Source organism: Staurois parvus, unplaced genomic scaffold, assembly GCF_062004578.1.
Source record: "Staurois parvus isolate SC_StPar_1 unplaced genomic scaffold, SC_StPar_1.0 ptg000004l, whole genome shotgun sequence".
Lineage (NCBI taxonomy): Eukaryota > Metazoa > Chordata > Amphibia > Anura > Ranidae > Staurois > Staurois parvus.
This window is the reverse complement of record NW_028317800.1, coordinates 3,670,292-3,692,148: the sequence shown is the minus strand read 5'-3', so window position 1 is coordinate 3,692,148 and position 21,857 is coordinate 3,670,292. Positions and strand designations below refer to the sequence as shown.

General features: G+C 38.8%; 2 protein-coding genes across 5 annotated transcripts in view; both read right to left on the bottom strand.

Annotated features, from left to right (window-relative positions):
- SNCAIP (synuclein alpha interacting protein) overlaps window positions 1-21,857 on the bottom strand; it is a 349,013-nt gene that overhangs the window by 214,546 nt on the left and 112,610 nt on the right. The gene's annotated exons all lie outside the window — the stretch shown is intronic.
- Window positions 17,642-18,652, bottom strand: LOC149474667 (uncharacterized). The gene has a single exon (XM_089676798.1). It carries the CDS (start codon window positions 18,650-18,652, stop codon window positions 17,642-17,644), a length of 1,011 nt encoding a protein of 336 aa, XP_089532924.1.

Genomic DNA, 21,857 nt, shown 5'->3' with positions numbered 1-21,857 from the left:
CCGGTCCTTCGGTCACGAGTTTGGTAAGAAGGTCTGGGGTCTGATGCTGCGATCGTGACATATTGGTGGTCGCTGTCGTGAGATTGTCGCATGTTGGTGGCGGTGATCTTGCGATCGTGACAGAAGTGACCCCTTGCATTGTATGCAAGTTGAATATTACACCCTTACATTGGTGGTCATTGTAGGTGGGAGACAAATCTGCCACTGCCTAAGGGATCCCATAGCAACCTCTGCAGGAGCCCTAGTTAAGAAAACCTGGCTTACAATGTCCAACAATTGGTGACTAAACAACAGTAATTTGAGGATTATACCTTATGTGCACCTGTTCCCAGAATTTCTCAACAAACAGTTAAACTATCCATCATCTGACTTCTCTAACTGCACTTATGTAATTGATTCTCAAAAATCCTCAAAGATCACAATAAAGACTCTAAAGTTGGGTGTTATTTAATTTCTAGAAGCTTAGAAACACCTTCTACATGTTTACATTAGTAAATGGTACAATATTATTATTAGAAAAAGAGCTAAAACTTTAGTGCTTCAAAGTCTTTTGAACTATGAAGATGAATTTGTTTGCAACGCCTACAGCTAAAGAGGCAAACAAGGGCTTGTTTAAGGTGCTTTTACAGCCAGGGGCGGACTGACCATTCGAGCACTCGGCACTGCCCGAGGGCCCGGGGTCAGTAGGGGGCCCCATGAAATGCTCCTGATACCTTCTTATGGGCTTTTTTGGGTATGCTTTGAGTGTAAGCAAGGACACAGGGGCCCCATGATCCCCGATTGCCCGGGGGTCCCATGAGTTCTCAGTCCGCCCCTGTTTACAGCTTGTTAAGAATGTGCATAGTCTGGGCAAAAATTCACTCTGGCAAATCAGTTTGTTTTTGATATTTTTAGGGTGTGATGGTTGAATTGATGTATATAATGTATATCTAACACAGGTATATAACTTAGATAAAGCAAAGACTGCTTTAAATGATTGATGCACATTATATATACCTTTCTCTTCTCTATCAGTTACTAAGGGAGGTGAGGGCAAAACCCTAGATATTTCCTATTTAGCCGTTTATATCCTAACTACTAAAACAAAAAGTACTTTGTATCTCTTGTGTCAGTTAATCTGCCCTTTCAAAATCATTTTGAACATTCACAGTAACTCAACATGTCGATCGATGAATTGATCAGTGCACTTATGGCAAACTGACACAGTGTATAATTATTTTGTTCCACCAGACTTCATGCTGCTTTCAATTTATTAAACCAATGACTTTTCAATCAATGAACTACATTTTTCAGGCTTTTAATCAGCACAGCTACTCTTCTTAGAATCAGTTTCTTGTTACGCCACATGGGACATTTCCATAATAACTACTGACATCATTTTTAACTAGCCCAGTGATGGTGGATTTATAATAAGAAACAGCAAATTCATATCAGTATGTACATTCTGAATATCATGTTGACAAAAAGCAATATGCAATCTAAATTAACCCCCAGTAACCACCACTTATTTTATTTAATATTTTTATTTATTTTTATCCCACAAGGAAAAAAATGTTGCTGCAGCTGCTTCACCCTAAAGGGTAGGTTCCGCTTTATGTCCTCCTCCCCCCTCCTATAACACTTTTGGGCTTTTTTTGGGGGGGGGAGGGGAGAGGGTATGCAGTTTTGGTAGGTACCCACTCTCATTTCCAGTCATATTGCCTAGCTGATTCCAGCAGACGTTCCCCCCACCCTGCAACCTCTGGGACACATCACAGGTCCCATGAGGATACAGGACTATTTACACACTGCAGTGTGGCTCATGCATGTGCAGTGGGCAGCCGGCTGTAAAGCCTCAAGCCACAGAGTCAAAGCCGGCTTCCCACACTAATACGTTGGCACCAGATCTTGGGTAAAAATCCTATTTATCTACGTTAGTACAACACGAACAAATATAAAAAACCCTTCAGTCCTGGTTGAATCAATAACTAATCATTTTAGTTTGGTTTGTATATGATAAGTGTTCGCTGGAGTTCAACTTTTTCTTGTTAGTCTATTAATTTTGTCAGTCGATCTAAACCTGCTGATTCATCCAACTCTACCCTCTCTAAGATTGGAAAAAAGGGCTAACGCAAAAACTAATGCAAAAATTAAACCACCACATTCAAGGATTGCTAAGCTGCAAGATATTACAATTTTTGTTTTTGGGTTTAGTACCACTTTAACTTCAGCATTCAGGACCCATTCACACCTTGACATTTTGGGGTATCGTGTTAACAGACATATTAACTTATATAAGGTTGTCATTGCATCAAAATGCTGAAAAAAGGGCTTACATCATTTTTACCAATGCAGCACATGACAACACACTATGATTGCTGTGTGCAGCGACACAGGTGCATTGGGGTACCATTTAAAATGAATTGGCCCCTCAGTCTACTATAAACAGGGCATGCTCGGAAACAGTGTGGACAGTATTCTGGCACAAAATTGAATACTTTTGGGTGTTAAATACTAATGCATAAGACAATCAACACTTATTATTTAATGATCTGACTTAAATAAACTGAAATGTGACACTGCTTTATGGAATACGGTAATTCACAGTCTGTGAACCCAAGCGCATCAACACAAGTTTTACCTTCACCTTATAGTGACACCACAGTCCTCATGTCTTCACATGAACAGCCCATCTCCCCAGAACACTCACTGTATTCTTTGGAATAGATACAACACATTACATCAAGCTCTGTTAACTTCCAGCAGTCAAGCACACAATACTTATAGATTACTTTGATTGAACCCATATAACTCAATGTAACTACTGAAAGAGAACATAAAACCAATGAAGTGGCATGACATCACTAGGAGAAAATCACAAACATTTGTCTATGAAACCAGGGAACAATATTTCAGAGCATTACTTTCCCTCACGCAAAGTCCAGTGAATTCCCTGTAGCATAGCTGACTGCTGGAACACAAAGACAGATGATAAACAGTGCAGGGGTCAGCATGCCCCCGGCAATAACCACATGCTGGCTTGCAAAGCAGAATAAGATGTGTTAAGAGCGCCCACTGCCTACCTAAAATGAACCAAAATCAGAATAAGGAATAAATTCTATATACTACACATATTTTATTGCTATAGTAATAATGTGAAACATAAAACTGAACTCCAGGCAAACGGCTAAATACACAGATTAAATACATATACAAGAGCTGTTTTACATTCCGAAGGATTCATATTTCTGTATATCCCAAAATATGTCCCGAGACTTAAACAACTGTGAAACACAGCACAGTCCTTTCTGGTAAGGCAGGAGATATGCTGTAATTACAGTGATACTAACCCTCCCATAAATATATTGCATCTTGTGAACCAAAGGTTTGCGCATCAATGGTACTATTGAGCTGCAAGCACACAGTGTATGTGTGCGTGAAAAAGCACTGCACTATAAAAATCAATGTGTTAATGATATGTGTATCACAATTAATATACTATGGCAAATCAAACAACAAGAGTCTCAAAATTCATGTGACTTCATGATTATAAATAAACTATCATGAAAGTGCAAAATCTGTGCCAACGAAAATGCAATTGATATAAAATGTGCAATCGATATAGAAGAACAATCAATATGAAACATATAAGTCCATGATCACATGTGATCCATGCAGATTGATCCATGAGTAGTGCCCAATTTAAATGTCTAAGGAAATGTGCCAAGAATCATCCAATGAGGAAGTACACAAACAGAACCACCACCAGGAACTCCAAAAAGGTGTATTCTCATCTTGGAAATGGGCCTTCTCCTTGTGGTGCTTTGTTTCTCCAAGTCTGAGCTAATAGATTGCAAAAGGCTGATAGCAGGTCAAATCCAGGCAAAAAAAATGTATAATTCAATTCTTGGAGTACAGTACAGGACACAGGCATAGTCGTAGACGACTGAATGATATGTTGCTATGTTCGGATTACTAGATACAGGCAAACAGAACTGTCAGGACCCCATATAATCTCTCCCACTCACAGCAATCCTCAGTATTTTAGCAAGTAATAAAGGATTAACAAGACAGAAGGGAGGGTCCTTATCCTGCACCCTACTCTGAGAAACAGATTTTACAGGTAAGACAAAAATCTTTTTATCTTCATCGTACAGTACAGGACACATGAATGGCGACAGATAGCTGGGATGTCCAAAAGCATACAAAAATGAAGGGTGGGCAAAAGAGTAAACAAATGCAAACAAGCCCACAAAACAAAAACTGTGGTTTGAGAACCTAATACTTTTTTGGTGCTCCTTATCACCAAAGCCAGCATCAGCAAAGGCCTAAATAGGTAGAACATTGCAAATGTGTGAACAGACTATCAGGTAGCAGTCTTACAAATCTGTGAAATTGATGCTTGTTGCTGAAAAGCCCAAGAATCACTCATGGAACTGATGGAGTGAGTCTGAACAGGTAAGAATACAACTCTATCCTGCAAGGAATAGGCTTGAATGATGACTTGTCGAATCCACCTAGCAATGGTGGAACGAGAAGCATGAGACCTTCTGTGAGAGCCTTCAAGAAGGAAAAGAAGGGAATCCAAAATTCTAAAGGGGGCCATAACTGATAAGTAAACATGCATAGCATGAACCACATCCAAGCTGTGCAAACCACCCTGGGATGCTTAACAGCCATATTGAAAGAAGTAAAGGCAACATCCTAATTATGGAGAAAGGAGATCTCCTTGATCACCTTGGTCAGAAAAAAAGCCTAAGGTCTCAAAACTAGACACATGCAGTTCGTTTTGTTCCGAATCGAAATTTGGACATTTTAATTATTCAAAGAGTTAGATGTATCCAAATTTCTGAAATACAATAGTAATGAATTCGAATCCAAAATAACAACATTTTATCTGAATTAGTAGATTCTAATGTGTATTCTAAACGTATTTGAAAAAAAATTCAAACTGTAAACATATTGCTGACTATTGCTGATTTCCTTCAATAACTGTGTGTATTACTGTTAGAATATGGCCAGCTCCTGAAATTTTAATTTAGAAAAGAATAGAATAAAACAGAATAGAATAGAAAATAAAAGAATAGAATAGAGAATAAAGAAATAGAAAATAATAGAATAGAAAAAAATAGAATATGGCCGTCTTCTAAAATTTGAATTATGAAATTTGATTTTTGAATAGAATAGCATTAAATAAAAAGAAAAGAGTCATCTTTCGAAATTTGTAAAGAATAGAAAAGAATAAAATAGAATAGAATAGAAATTAATAGAATAAAACGTAGATAGAATAGAAAATAAAATAAAAGAATAGAAAATAAAATAGTAGAATAGAAAATAATAGAATAAAAAATAGAAAAGATTAAAATAGAATAGAATAAAATAGAAAGAATATAGCTGCCTTCTGAAATTCAAATGCAATTGTCTAAGTTTTATACCATATGTTCTGTGTTACTGGTACTCTATGATACCCCAGGTTTAAGTCTTACTTCAGGAGACAGTACAGTTACAGTACAATTCAATACAGTACAGTACAATTCAAGACAAGAGAGTTAGGAGAGCCCTGCTCGCGACAGCTTACAAACCATAAGGGAATGACATTTGGCACAAAAGGTAATAACTGTAAGAGTATGAATTGATGAAAAAATAAAAGTTCAGTTGTTAGGTAGAGCCAAAATAGGCTTCCCTGAAGAGATACGTTTTCAAGGCTTGCCTCAGGATGGACATATTGGACTAAAGAGTTCCAGAGGATGGGAGAGGCTCTGAAGAAGCTCTGGAGGCAAGTCTGGAAAGAGGTGACAAGGGAGAAGGTATTGGGAGGAGTGGAGAGGACAGTTTGGGTGACATTTTCAGATAAGATTGGTGATGCAGTTTAGGGGCAGAGTTTTTGATGGCTTAGTATGTTGTTGATAATATTTTTAATTTTACGCATTGAGCAGTGAGCAGTTAGTAAGGTGGATTAAATCTGGCAACAGTATTCATGATAGACTGAAGGGTAAGTCTGTGTAGTGGTAGGCCATCATGGAGGGAGTTGGAACCAGAGGGTAAACATCGGTGAAGAAGGGGTATATTTTGGAAATGTTACAGAGGTGAAAGTGGCAAGATTTGGACAGTGATCAGATTTAGTGCTGAAAAGTCAGGTCAGAGTCCAGAATTATACCTAGCATTCTTACATGAGGGCAGGGAATGATAGTTGTTTTATTGAAGAAATAAAACATTATATACAGAATTACAGAGTACTGGGAATATATGCACACATTCCAGGTGGTAATTGAGATAGGTGTATGTAAAAGCACATATTTTGGTTAGTTTTGGACAGAATGAGAAAGCGTAAGACCTTTTGTCAATTTGTTTTTCTCTGTAACCCTGGTGGGAAGATTCACTTCTCTGTCCAGCTTGGTATCCATTGTCACAGAGAGAAAAAGTGAGGGGAAAACAAATAATTTCGAGTTGCCACCAGAGCAAGAGGTGGGAAAAAGTTCTTGAATGGAAATGCTTGTCCTTGTGGCAATTTTCCAAAATGGAAATTCCATTCAATTTGAAGGGTTTTCCTCTCATTTCCTTTTACATATCCTGGACAGGAAATAAAAGGAAAAAAGTTTTACATAAACTATGACATACAGTAGGGGGTACTGGATTTTATAAAGGGGTACTTATTTTAATAACGTTGATTAAAAACTCCCTTAAACCACTAATAGTATAAATATAGAGCCACTTCTAACATGTTCATGAATGCACTTAGTGTCATTTAATATGATGTATTTTAGTCAAATAAAATACGTCTGCCTAACTGCTTTATACAGCATGTGTAAAGCAGTAGTGATGGCACCACTTTAACCCAATATTTACAATCCATTGCACAACAGAATATTAATCAATACAGCATGCCATAGTGTAACTCAAGATTAAAAGTAAACACCCCTCAGGTGTTGTAATAAAAGTGGTCAAAGGCATTCTTCTAATCATATAATTAAATACACCGGAGGTGTCCGATTACTGCCAAAGCCATTGCATAAGAAATAAACTACGGTTTAAAAGTCCTTATTATATGGGTTTCAAGCTAAGGGCATACAAACACTATGAACTGGAATCCATTTCCTTAGTTTCCGATTTACTTTGGACTCTATCTATGTATTGGGCAGATAGATTGCAAGTGAATCTCAGCATCCAGAAAAGATTTTATATCTTTGGCTGTGAAAATCTTGGAGGCTGTTTCCAGGTTATAAACTGCCACTGGATTTCAAAAATAGCTTGCCATAAGAAATAATGACTTTTCCATAAAAGACAATATGCAAGAGTTCACAGTGCCGTAATTTAATCATCAAGTGTCAGCTTTCCTATCCTGGTTTTTATTTTTATTAAAATAAAATGGAAAAAAGTATGATTTTCATGGAATGACTCATACATAAATATTACATATGTTTTAGTATACTGTAGATAGGGTACTGATATCAGCTCTGAAAATAATACTGTCTGATAACACGAAAAATGTCGATGTAGTGTTTTCCATAATCTGTGAAAAGGTTTCTCATTTAGATAGATAAAATAAAATTTCGTTTTAAAGCTCCCATATGGCATCCCTCGATCCAAAACGAACATTTCGGTCTAGAGTCCCACAGCAACGTCTTTTGGTCTTATAGTAACAGTATTGTTGCATCAGAGTTCCCAGCTCTGCCAACAAGTCACAACTAATAGTGGATATGACACTCTTATTTGGATCTTTAGGTTACATTACAGACAGCCAAAGTTCGTAAATGTTCAAAATAATATTTTATAGCTTTTTTCTAACTTATATAAAATGTTTGGTAAAGAAATAAACATTTGATTTATGTTTCATCCATCACACAATTTTTCTCTCTATTTAAACTTTGGGCAGAGATGGCTGAACACTGTTCGAGGAAGGGAAATGATTTAATCACTGCTCTGACTCATTCAATGGTATGTAAATTTCAGCTTGGAACTATTGAGCTCTGTCAACAATAGATTTTTTTTTCCAACAGTATAGATAAGGATAGAAATTAAACATGCAGGACATGGCCCACAGAGCCACCTACTGGTTTAAAATAACAAAAGTTTTATGCAATATTTCATGGTAACACAAGGTTACATGACTTCAAGTATTTACAATATGAACGCACGTTAACTAAATAATATGTTAGTACATCAACTATTGTTCCTATACCATAATCACCATAATCTCCAAAAAGTCAATAACCTTTTTCAGTAGTTTTATTTTGCAGTCACAAAATCACAAAGCCTTCTATACTGTCCTTTTTCTTGAGAGTGGGAGGTGTGTCACTTTCCAAAGTAGGCAGGTTTATTTATTCGGCGCACACAGCCAAGAAGTACACTCCCCACTGTGTATGCTATGTTCCATATGGCTGATGCAACATGTCAAAAGGAACTTCTGGGAGCTGCAATATTCAAAGAAGCACTGGCTGGGGGTGCGGCTGCTAATCTAATTATAATTAGGAGATATAGGACACGTGTATAAGCATGGCATCCTTTATCTTAAAAGAAGAAGGAATATGCAAACTCACCACACCAAGATGGATCTGGTTTCATGCTTGGCATGGTCAGAATTAGCATTAGTGATGAAGAACTGGCAGGATCAACAAGCATTTGGGAGGAACTGAAGAATTCTAAAATGCTGTGCTATATGATAAATATCTGCGAGCAATATCCATCTGCACTATCTCACATGCCATGTATGACTGCTAATTGACACTGCTGTGCAATATGGTAATCTATATTGCTTTCAAAATCCCCCTCTAACTGAAGCTGATTCATTACTATCAGTGTTCTTATTGGTAATATTTGCTGCTTCCAAAATCTTTAGCTCTGTTCATATTACTGTAATGTTTATTTTGCTCTTATTGTCTAACCAAACTTTATCAGCTGATCTTTACAACTCTGCCCTCCCGATCTCTTGCTGTCTCTTGTAGTCCTCCTTTGGTGTGAGATGTTTGCCTTGCTAGCCATGTGTCTCTCCTATGCATTACTAATTCATGAATTGGCAATACCCCCACCCAACTCAGTATAAATTTAGGCCTTTAGGGAAGGCACAGCCAGGGGTAGCTTTGGCAACTATCATCTTGGATAAATTATTCATCTTGGATAAAGTATTGAGCATTGCACTTCGGCTCTGCACTTCAGCGAATGCAGAAAGCGAGAAGTCACAGCAGACATCTCCAAATACTAAACAAACTACAGCTGACCTGTCTCCCCATCCAGCTTTTTCATCTCTTACCCAGTCTGCTTCCTAATCTCACCATTCTGTAACATGCACTCCCTACTCCTCCTCACAGTTGTATCTTCTCTCTTCAAACTTTCTTTCCTTCACCCCTCTACACTCCTTGTCCACCTGCACAATCAATACTTCCCTTGTTTATCCCAGCTACTATAGAGGAGGTTGGTAAACATTTTTCTAAAGTCCACCTAACCACCTGTTGCCTGGACCCTGTTCCCACGCAAATACTACATTCTGCCTTTGGCTCTATCCTTCAATCTTTAACACATATCTTCAATCTCTCCCTTTCTACTGGCATCTTCCCCAACCCTCTAAAACATGCACTAATCATCCCCATACTTAAAAAGGCCTCACTGGACCCCACCAATTTTAGCAACCTAAGACCCATCTCCTTACTGCCTTTTGCCTTCAAACTCCTTGAACATCTAGTCTACAATCGGCTGAGCTGAAACCTCATTGAGAATAACTTTCTTGATCCCCTTCAGTCTGGATTTTGCCCACAACACTCCACAGAAACTGCTCTCCTAAAACTCACAAACGACTTACTAACAGCTAAAACCAACAGTCACTATTCCATTCTCTTACTCTTGGACCTCTCTGCTGCCTTTGACACAGTTGACTACCCTCTCCTCCTCAAAAAACTCTATTTACTTGGCCTCCGTGACTATACTCTCTGTTGGTTTGAATCTTACCTATCTCATTGCACCTTCAGTGTCACTTACAACTCTACTTCCTCCTCTCCTTCTCCTCTTACTGTTGGGGTCCCCCAAGGTTCTGTCATTGAATTTCTCCTTTTCTCGATCTACACTTCTTCCCTGGGTCAGCTGATAGTTTCCAATACCATTTCTATGCTGATGACACACAAATCGTCCTCTCTTCTCCTCAGCTCACCTCATCAGTTTCCTCACGCATCAGTTTCCTCACGCATCACTGATTTACTAACAGACATATCAGATTGGATGTCACGACACTTCCTAAAACTCAATCTATCCAAAACTGAGCTCATAATATTTCCTCCCCCATGTGCCTCTTCCCCTGATTTTTTGGTCAGGATCAATAGCACAACTATCAACCCATACCCGAATGCCAGGGTGCTAGGGTTAACCCTGGATTCTTTCAGGCCCACATCCAATCCCTGCCCAAATCATGGGCAACATCTCCAGAATACGCCCCTTTTTAACCAATGATACAAAAAAGCTTCTAACTCACTCCCTGGTTATCTCCCGACTACTGCAACTCCCTCCTCATTGGCTTACCATTACATAGGCTATTCCCCCTCCAGTCCATCATGAATGCTGCTGCCAGGCTCATCCACCTTACCAACCATTTAGTGTCTGCTACTCCTCTCTGATAATCCCTCCATTGGCTTCCACTCATCCAATGAATAAAATTCAAAATACGAACAATAACTTACAAAGCCATCCACAACTCTGCCCCCAGCTACATCACCAATCTGGTCTCAAAATATCAACCAAACTGCTCTCTTCAATCCTCCCAAGACCTTCTGCTCTCTAGTTTCCATGTCACCTCCTCCCATGCTCATCTCCAGGACTTCTCCCGAGCTTCTCCCATCCTATGGAACTCCCTACCACAATCTGTCGGATTATCTCCTAATCTATCCACCCTTATGCAATATAATTTTTGGGATAACATACACTTACAAAAGAAATAATTCTATTTGTGTATTTTTTGGAAACATGTGTAAAATTTAAGTGATGGTTTTTAAGTGTTAATAGAATAAATTAAAGTTATATGAAAAATGAAGTGATAGGTTAAGAGTCATGGCACTATTTTCGACTTTTGTTAAGTTTTGGGGTGAATTAGGGAAGGGGAAGGGTTGAGTTGGAAGAGCTTTAGTGTTTGGGCCACTATAGAACACAGTTACAGTGAGACGGGAGGCAAGATTTGCAAATGTTCTCTGTGCTGAAAGCTCTGTGCCATAAATACCTGTGCCAAGCTATCGTGTTTAGTGTACAATACTTCTGCCCCTACTCCTAACAAAGAGCATAAACTCAAGCTTCTAAGGAGGATCTGAATTGTGAAAGAGGTACTAAAAGAAGCAAGTAAAGGACAAACAACCAGTGACACACAAGGAATAGTAAAATCTTTTCCCCAGTACCGACTTACTATGCCTTGTGTGTGAAGGAGGTCATTTTCATAGAGGATAAGGGCTTGGCTACCCCATGCATCAAGGCTGCCCCTGATGGGTAGGGTAGGGTAGGGTATTATTCACAAACTTTCAGGAAATATGGAAAATTACAGATCCACAGAATAGATAAAGCAGAAGTAGAGAGATCCTTGGACTGCAGCTTCTCTTCAGCAAGTACACCTCAGAGATGATCTCATACAGCAGATATACTGCTGGAAGACAGAAGGCACAGACAGTACACTACTATTTTTCAGGTGGAATTCAAGCCAAAAGATTTTTCAGGTTATTGCTTGGGCACAATTATCATTTCTAGATGTTCCCTTTAGCATAGAAAATCAGGTCCACATTAAAAATGCATTACATTAACTTATATTCAGAATTCAGTTAAATCTTTCCTTGTCTGTAAAAATATCCTGTCCTGTATTATAGGTATGATCCAATGAAAATACATAGTTCTTTAACTGGCTAAGATGTCTTTTGGCTCTCAGATGGTAACTGAACAGCATGCTGTCAGACGCTGCTCACAGCTGTATAACCACTGGTTATCTGATCATGTCCTATGAGCTACTACCTGTACAATTTGGAGTCTTGTGCTTGCATCAAATTACCGCCGTCTTCACAGTTCAGGCATGACTATGATGACCCTACTGCTGCTGAACTTATTGAGCAGAGTATCCATGTGTTATGAGTTACTCTATCCCACTGTGTAACTTTGGACTGTGTCTACAATTGAAAGACCACATAAGATTTTTATAAAAATCAGGCCTTTGTGGTTACCAAGGTTCTAAGAAAAACACCAACTTGCGTCCAGTAAAAGTTATCGCAGGCTATAAAGAATTCCCTCTTTTTACTAAGACAATTAAGGCTAACAAGCAAAATTCTACAGAAGCAAATGTGAAGGGAAAATATAAAAATGTGCCAAAATAATAAAATAAGGTTTTATAATATATTATTTGCCTTTTGTGCTTTGGTAACCATCCTGTTCAGATTGTAATATGCAACAAATTTACAGTATACATTTGCTAATTTGGTACACTGTAGATTTAAGAACCCTTATAAAATCTGTTTCTTACTGGGTACCCAGTAGTGCCCACAGATGCTCTGAGGCAGGGGTTTACAAACTTTTCTCCACTGGGTTGAAGTCCCTTTAGCCCCAAAACTAAAACTAATGCTAAGCTGAACTGTAAAATATGTATTTGCAATCATTTGGCATCAGCAAATCTGTAAACTGTTGCGGTAGAGTAGAGTAGAGTAGAGTAGTGAAAGCACCTTTCCTTACCCTCAACTGTGCAGCAATCAAGTTTCTTCACTAATAATTATCCCAGCCCTATATTGACCCCTTGAGTATACCTCCCAATTCTCACACCCAGAGTATTATCCCCCCATCCTATGGCAACAGCATAATAAAAGCAGCCATGGCAAAAAAAAATTAAAACCGCAACAAGAAGCTCAACATTATATTAGTGTATAAGATACAGCACAATACTTGTCTTGCATGTATAGCTGCTTCTGTTTTTTTTGGGGGTCTATGCACACTGGGCTTAAACAAACGCCAGTTCTTTTGGCAGAGAAAAAACGCTCATAGTGAGAATTTAAGAGTGTTTAGTATTTTCCTCTGGAAAACACCACTCAAAAACGCATAGCAGAAGGGTTATTTTTTTTGCCTCTAAATGCTGAACTTAAAATATGCCTCTAATTGTCCTAATGTGCATTGACACATAGGATAACATTGAGCTGCTTCTACAGGCAAAACACAAAACTCCTGTAGAAGCAGCATTTTTTAAGCCCAATATGCATGTACCCTAAATCTGCATGGCTGAAAGTCCAGGAAAAGTCTTCCTCACTTACCTTCCAGCTGGACGGCACCTGGAGGAGCACTTGTGATATTGCATGATGCTAGTGCCTTCCTACTTCACTTGAAATCTCTACCACCTACCTGTTACAGGTAAAGTACAGGCATGACTACACATTAATGGCAGCTGCAGGCCTAATACCCAGGACTCACATCCAGAAACCTAGGGCACCCATATGAAGCCTTGGGCCCTAGCCCCAGCACCTACCTATGCCACTGGTTGACACATATATGAGACAGGTAACAAAGGCATCAGAAGCAGGAGAACAAACAACTGAAAGAAAGCTGGATAAATTATTTTATTTTCTGAACAAATATTGTAAGAGATATAAGCAACATTGCCTAGACTATAAAGAAAACTTAATGATGTGAAAGGGTTTTATGAAAAAACACATATTTGCTGTTATGAGATGCAACAGCTCGGACTTTCTTAACCTTTTTACCCCATAAAAACCTTGAGATAATTCCGTGTCTCAGGGAACACCTGCTAAATCTAATTAATTGGAGATCAGTGGGAACAATGTCCCTTACATTGGTGGTCAGTAGGAAAAAAGCTCTTTATATTGGTGGATAGTGAGAAGAATGCCCCCTTACAGTGGTGGTCAGAATGCTGCTATTACAGACAGCTAAAAAAGATTGTATTATGCTGCAGGCTCTGCCACGTGGCATTGGGCATAGAAATATTTAGATAGGAGGTCAATCATCCACAACTGATGGAACCAACAACCCCTGGGATAACCCTAGGGTTCCACAGGATTCTGGACGAGAATGGCTGCTATAGCTGTTGTATTTCACAACGCATTAGGCCAAAGAGAATTTAGCAACGTATCAGTGAGTGTAAGCATGAGAATGTCACATAGTAAAACGAACATGGCACCAAATACTTGCTAACCGTATTAAACATTAATCAATTTACATTATAAAATGGGTTTACAACACTACACTTCTTATCATAAACAGATTAAGAACACATTATCCTGAATCTAGTTAGAATATATACTTAGGACATCGCTAACTAGGTTCTTTTGATAGAACTGTTAATAGGGGTTGTTTGTGAGTGCTATGTGCTCTATGATCAGGTGATATCAATCATTAAAGGAGAAGTGTGGGAAGTAAAGAAAAAAAAAAAGAATACATACTGTCCCCCACCACCTCTAAGACTGAGAACTGAGTGATCACATGACCTTTGATTGTTCCGTTCGAGTCCACTCTGAGAGCAGACAGTCACCGCTCTGTGATCTGCCCCTCCAGTGCTCACTGGAGCACTGGGTATGAGAGGGGTCAGGACCAAGTGGCTCAGTCTCTCAGTAGTGCGTTGAGAGGCTGAGCCAGCTGCCAGTCAGAAATCTGGGTGGATCCCAACATTATTGTCGGGATCCTCTTAGAGACTAGAGTTGTCGTGTGACTTCAGCCAACAGTGGTCTCTAGCGCGTTGTCCGCTGATTCTAGGTCATAGGAGTACAAAAAGACATGCAAACAAGCTTCAGCCATACTCCTCTATTAATTGTCAGAAAACATTTCTCCTCTTTTCATATGCTGGCTTGTAAGATGTAATCACTTGCTTACAATTTATTTTAAACAAAGCCTAAAAGGATAATTAGATATTTTAGGATGATGTTTACATCTTTTTACAGGTAAATAGCATCAATAACCAGGTATCTGTAACATTGAGCAAGCAAAATTTTAGTGCACTAAATACAGACACTGTAACACCAACGAAAAACTCCTTACAGTAGTAAACAAAATGACTCCTCCAATACATGTAAATCACCCCTCCCTTCAGTTATATTTGGCAGTTTCTGGTTCACCATCAGTGGCGGACAGCATCACCAAAAGACCCCTTTGGATGATTAATTTCTGGGCCCCAGAAATCTACTGGCCAAGTAAAATCTTGAATTCAATGTTTACCAATTGACAGGTAGATAGAAGTGAACTGTGCTCAGGTCTATGGGGTTGATTTACTAAAACTGGAGAGTGCAAAATCAAGTGCAGCTGAGAATAGAAACCAATCAGCTTAACTGAACAAGCTGAAGTTAGAAGCTGATTGGCTACCATGCAGAGCTGCACCAGATTTTTGAACTCTCCAATGTTAGTAAATCAGCCCCTATGGTCTCAGCACCCATTTGACTCATGGCTACTAAAAATGTCCCCTAAATCCCAGAGGGCCCTTGTTCAGTGATACAGTCTACACAAATGGTATGTATACCACAAGATCTTATGTACACTTACCTGTCATATCTATAATAAACTAATTTATATTTTGAAGGGCAATGTTTAAAAGTCACTTTTTTTGTAGGTGCCTGGGAAATTATGGGGCCTCACTGAGGGATTCTGGAAAAATCTCAGGATTACAAATATCAGTAGAAAATGTTCCACTCTTCTGCAGGACATTCTCACAAGATTTGGGATCTACACCATTCCCAGGACCCTGTGAGAAGGCCAAATGTCATCATGCTCACCTAGGCATGGAAGGTAAGTATTTATTTATTTAAATTTTTCTACAAGTGTTTTATTGTCTTATGGTTTTCGATGCATATTTTTGGGAGTCTGCGGGGCTGCAACTTAATTTTCTGATAAAGTCCTGATGCCTGGGATGAAACATGTAGACATCATACATATAGATGACAAACACGTAGCAGCTGAATACATATGAGCTCTCCATTGATATGCCAGAGGGTGGAAGAAACAATATAGAGGAGGAGATAGAGAGTGCCTATGCCAGACCTGGGATACTCTGTCGATATCTATGAATTCAGCATTCATCAACAATTCTTATGCTCATATTACCAATTTGTCTGAGCTAGACATATACATGCCCATGTGGAATACTTGCTATTTGTGAGGAGTGCTGCTGAGCATGGACAATCACATACGAGATATAACTGAATGAGCACTGTCTACTATTAATTAAACAGAAATCTCCTTGCCTTACCTATCAATGGATGACAAACAAATGGCAAAGACTGTACAATTCATATCCTGGCAGAAAGTTTGTTGCATTAATTCTGGTTTGCATTCCTTATATCTTTTGGCATGGACAAATCAGCTCTGGCACAGGTCCAAATTTATTCAATACCTACCATCATATATGGGCATTTATATATGCATGTTTTACACGAATAAGCTTTGCTCCCCTCTTTTTATCCATATTTTGATCATATGCATGTACAACTTGATTGGGGGGGGGATTTTATGCCTGGTGATACTATGAGAATATTGTCAGTTTTTTATACAGTGTAGGGGTGATTTGTTTGGTTTTTTTTTTATCAACTGAGGTATAGTAGTAAATATTAGTATTTTTATGTGGATAGTGCCTGTTTTCACCAGTTTTTCTTTCTTTGGTTTAATTTGAAACTGCAACATAAGACCTTGAATTTTCATTCACTATAAGTTCAGCCTACTATATTTATATATCTACTGATTGGTTTGATATGCGCAGGGGCGGACTGACCATTTGAAAACTCGGGCACTGCCTGAGGGCCTGGGGTCAGTAGGGGGCCCCATGAGATGCCCCTGGTACCTTTTCATAGGCTTTTTTGAGTTTGGGCAAGGACACAGGGGCCCCATGATCCCCTAATGCCCGGGGGCCCCATGAGTTGTCAGTCCGCCCCTGGATATGCAGACTTCATTGATAAAGTCGTCTCTGATTTTGCTCAACATATTAGTTTAAATTGTGCAGGTCTATAGCAGATTTCCTTTTAAATAAAGTACTATGAACAAGATCAGTTCCTTCAAAGTGAATCATTCACACAGAATATAAAAACCTACTTTTTAAAGCGTAAAAACAAAATTTTGCCATTTTCAACATGACAAAAAGTGGGGGCAAATACAAAGATAGGAATTTCCTTAATGTTTTTGGAGATTTCCCTTCATTTCCTGTCATGCCTCCTAGATAACAAGTGGAGAGAAATCTCTCCAGGAGGATAAAATCTCCCCAGTAAATAAAAATAATCTTTCCTATTTTATCCAAAATGTTTAAAAAAAACAAGACTTTACATACATTTTAAATATGTATCAGTAAATGGTAAAACCCACTAAAAACATCTTTTTTCAGCACAAAAAACTTTTTTTTTTTTTACAAATATGTCAGTTGACTAAAAGGTCAAACAATTTGGTAGCTAATGGCTAATTCATTATTAGGCAAAGTTTTAAAAAGCACTAAAAATGAAAACGTTAAATCATTTTAAATGCTTTAGAAGTGAATACCCACTTTAGAAAAATATATTGTAAAATTATAAATCATAATGAAACATTTTAGCTGTTAAGCACATAAACTATGATCATCTGTGTAATCTATGTACAGTAGAATTTTTTTCAGTCTCTTTGAAAAGATGCAATGATGGCTGTGGTACATTAGCTAACCAAGAAAACAGATGACATTCTCTCAATCCATTTAACGCCACACTCTATAGGATCAGTCTTCAGCAGGGGAACTGTCAGGTATAGATTTTTGACCACCACTGGGTGGTTTGCTTGTGTTAGTGTTATTACAGCAGAAGGAACTCAGTGACCTAATCTGTAAACTGATTCTGTAATTAATTAGCATCAGTAAGTAAGGGCTGATGCTAGCATATCCAGAAAATAGGACAACGAGCAAAGTTGACCTCCAATACCATACATTTATATCCTTTATGCTCATGACTACGACAAAATGGGCCACCCACAATGCTGTGACAATGTGCATTAAAAGTACTATGACTTTGGCAGCCCGCAGAACCTCAGTCTCAGATGCATCATGCCCAATCCATATGTTTCCATAAGTTGCACGATTTTGCTCATAAAAAAGGAGCATTATGCGACCACAAACAAACAATAAAACCACAATAGGAAGTAAATCAGTAACAACCATAAATATCTGATGGTAATAGATGTCCGTTACGGCATCTGTAAACCGAACATCACAATCTTCATAGGGAAAGCTATGATGAACAGGAGAAGTATCATTATATGAGGTCAAACTTTGTACATCATGCACAAATACCAAGTAAGGACAACAAACTGAGAACCCTATGATCCACAAGGCAAACACAGTGATCAGGTGATGCTTGCGCCATTTGGCATTAGGAGGTGTCCTCAGAGGATGGATGACCCGTTTCAGCTTAACACAGTAGAAGATAGCCATGTAAAGGGTAAACCAGATTTCCAGTTTGGTAGTCATGGATGCAATAAATACCCTAATTTTACAGAGTAGTGGATTAGGGGAAAATCCAGCACTAAGAATAATGTTTATAGTATTGACAACAATATTCTTCAAAACATGGGCAAAGGCAAGGCTGAAGATGAGAACAAAAGATGTAGGCAGGCGTCTTGTAATGCATCTCCATGTGCAATAAATCAGTATGGCGTTTCCCAGTAAGCTGATAAAGATTAAGATGCAGCAGGCAATTATTTCAGTGTTATTTGACGAAAGCTCCATCTTGATCATCGGTAGGATGTCCAAACAGAATGTGTCACTTGTTTAGTGCTAATTGCCACATAAAAGAAACTGCACTTGTGCTGATCATGATCATGAGGAAATTCACAGAGATAATCCTTTGTGCTAAAGAAAAGCTGAACACTCTGTATACTATGGAAATGCAGAAATGTACAGATACAATCGGACAAGATGAGGTTATCATGGGACTGAGTGATGGAATAGAAAAACAGATGTATACCTATTAATTATAACTCACACAAGCCTGGTAACTGTACAACAACATATTATAATTTCTCCAGGGAATTATGCTGCAATACTCTAAAGACAGGACAAAGACAGACATCATCTTATTCACTCATAAGACAGAAGAGCTAAAGAGCCAAGGAAAAGATACTGTGGTTATATTGCCTATAGCACCCAACTCAGTTGAGTATTTGGCCTTTGGAAGGAATAGTGCCCTTAGTTTGCTACTTCATATTGCTTTACAAGAAACCTTAAACAATTTGCCCTATTGTATGGTCTTCAAAGCAACACTCTGGTCACATAAACTTTCATTTAAAGCTGAACTCCAGGAAAAAAAAGATTAAAGCTGGGTATACATGGCTCAAAACTTGTCCAGTTCAGCAAAATTCGACCTGTGTGTAGTCCTCCTGTTTTGACAGCACAAATGTAGAAGCACAGATTTTTTTGTGGTCCAAAATTACTCCAAATGGGTACTCGCAATCTTTGAGGTTGTGGAGAGGGAAGGGTTAAACAACAAACAAAAAGACAGTGCCAGACCTGCCTAGTATAACACAATTTTGTTATAAAAAAATAGTTAAAAAACTCCATCCAATCCATTGACATGAAATAGTAAGGTCATCGGGCACATCAGGGTGTAACTGCCTCTCCTCTCTTAGATCGCCATTTTTGTTACCCAGCTTCTTAAGTATGTAATTATGGCAGGCAGCTTCTGTACTCCCATCACTCCACATGGCGTGCGGGACCTACTGCGCATGTAGGTGCAGCCGGCGCCACGTACCTTATTATTTCATGTGAGTGCATTGGATGGAATTTGTTACCAGCTTTTATGACAAAATTGTGTTACGCTAGGGCAGTCTGGCGCTCTCTTTTTGTTGTTGTTTATGCCAAATGTATTCTGCCACCCGGTGGATGTTAAGATGTTAAGAGAGCTGCAGCGACCTGTGTTTCATTCTACTGTTAAGCAAGAGTGAACTCTACACATCAGTATGTTTCTGGACTGTGAGGATCAGTGCACCTGCTAGTGCATTGATTTTGTAGAGAGGGAAGGGTGAAGCCTTCTGCGCAAGGCACTATAGGTTGCCGAACCCAGGAGGGTATAGCACTGTGGGAGCTGTGAGCCAGGTGTGAACTGAGAAAACATTCCAATAGGAAATAAATGGTGTGCACATACGTAGTAAAGACACTGAAATTGAGGTTGCACGATGCAGTAGTGGCAGTGCGAAAGAAGGCTGGGGGAAATGGCACCAAAATAAACATGTTTCACACCTCCCTGTTGTGCCACTTTGACATTTTGCAGATATAATGCCTAGATGGTAAATAGATAGTGCGGTGACATCATATTCTCCACCTCGTCCAATCAGAGAATGCTGTACATTCATTCAGAAAATGCAAAATATACTCTTAATGGGGCCATGCCAAATGGCCAACCTTCTGTGTTCCCAGTGCACCAGGTTGCTGCTCAGCACAGAACCCAGAACCAAATGGAGATCACTGGAGTAGCAGTATCTACTTCAGTGATTTTCAGCTTCCAAGGGCATCAGCAAGGTAGGTAATGTACATTATTACAGTACATTGGTTCAAGTTGGACTAATGTGACTATGCAAAAACATACCATGCCTGGAATTGTTCTTTAACTAACAGAGGCAAAAGCAGATGGGGAAACAGGTGAATCAGGAGTTCTGCTGTTACATAAGCAAAAGTATATTGCACTGTTCTTTCTACCGTAGTAATCAGCATTAGCTTTCACTTTTCCCCACTGAGGGTTAAAAATTAAATTTACCAAGTAATGGTAATGTGCAAAATGTGGTAGCCCATAGAAATCAAATTTCAGTTTAATATGACCAGATCATTAGGCCTGGGATTTGCTTTCATTGCTTATTACCCATATACATTGTCACCCATGACAAGTGGCTAAGCAGGGTGAAGTAGCACAATTCATAGTCTGTGATTACAATTAAATAAAATATTGTCCTGATATTTGTCAAGTGAAGAAGCACAACTAAAAAATCTCACATGATGAAAGTATAATTCAGGCAGAAAAGCTAAATTTGCTCACAGACATATTGGCTTCTGGTTTTCACGTCAAGTGACATTTCCTGAAAATGATAATTATAATTGCTCACAAAGGTTTTGGGTTAGGGAAAGAACAAAGGAAAACAGAAAAAAAATTCAAGCACTGTTATTTTATTCATTGCCTTTCCAGCTCATGACACATTTGATTTATGTTAGTGAGAGGGTACGTTCCAAGCAAAGGATCACCTTATCCCTACTAAGGTTTATTCAGACTGTTCCCTTCTATGGAAAGTTCAACAGTTCAAACAAGTCATTTTTAAGAGGTTCGCTTCAGAAGACAAGCTAGTTTGCAAAGCTGTTTCATCTGTTTGTAAGGATAATGACTGTGCCATGACAAATCTTACTTGACAGCCCATTCTGGAAACTTAAAAAAAAAAAAGAAAAGAAATACTAAGTGTGCTTGCTACAATATGGCTTCTCTTACCGTTGAAGTTTAAAAGTTCTCTCTTATACCAAGACCATCAGATCGCTAGACTTTTGGACTCATCCAGTATTTGCAGCTAGGAACTCTGTGTCATCACAGAGGCATGATACACAAAGAGTCACAGTTATCAAGTCCCTTGTAAATTAAGGCAAAACAATGGTAACTCATTAACAAAATATGTGCTGCAGCACTTACATTCTCCGGCCACTTTATTAGGTACACCTTGCTAGTGCCAAGAAAATCTCCCCCACACCATTACACCACCAGCCTGAACCATGGATACAAGGCAGGATGGATCCATGCTTTCATGTTGTTTACGCCAAATTCTGACCCTACCATCTGAATGTCGCAGCAACCAGTCTGCCCATTCTCCTCTGACATCAACAAGGCATTTTCGTCCACACAACTGTGGCTCACTGGATATTTTCTCTTTTTTGGACCATTCTTTGTAAACCCTAGAGATGGTTGTGCATG

Bases quoted from the DNA above. Each gene is read 5' to 3' on its own strand.
- LOC149474667 (XM_089676798.1), bottom strand. From the start codon at position 18,652: ATGATCAAGATGGAGCTTTCGTCAAATAACACTGAAATAATTGCCTGC.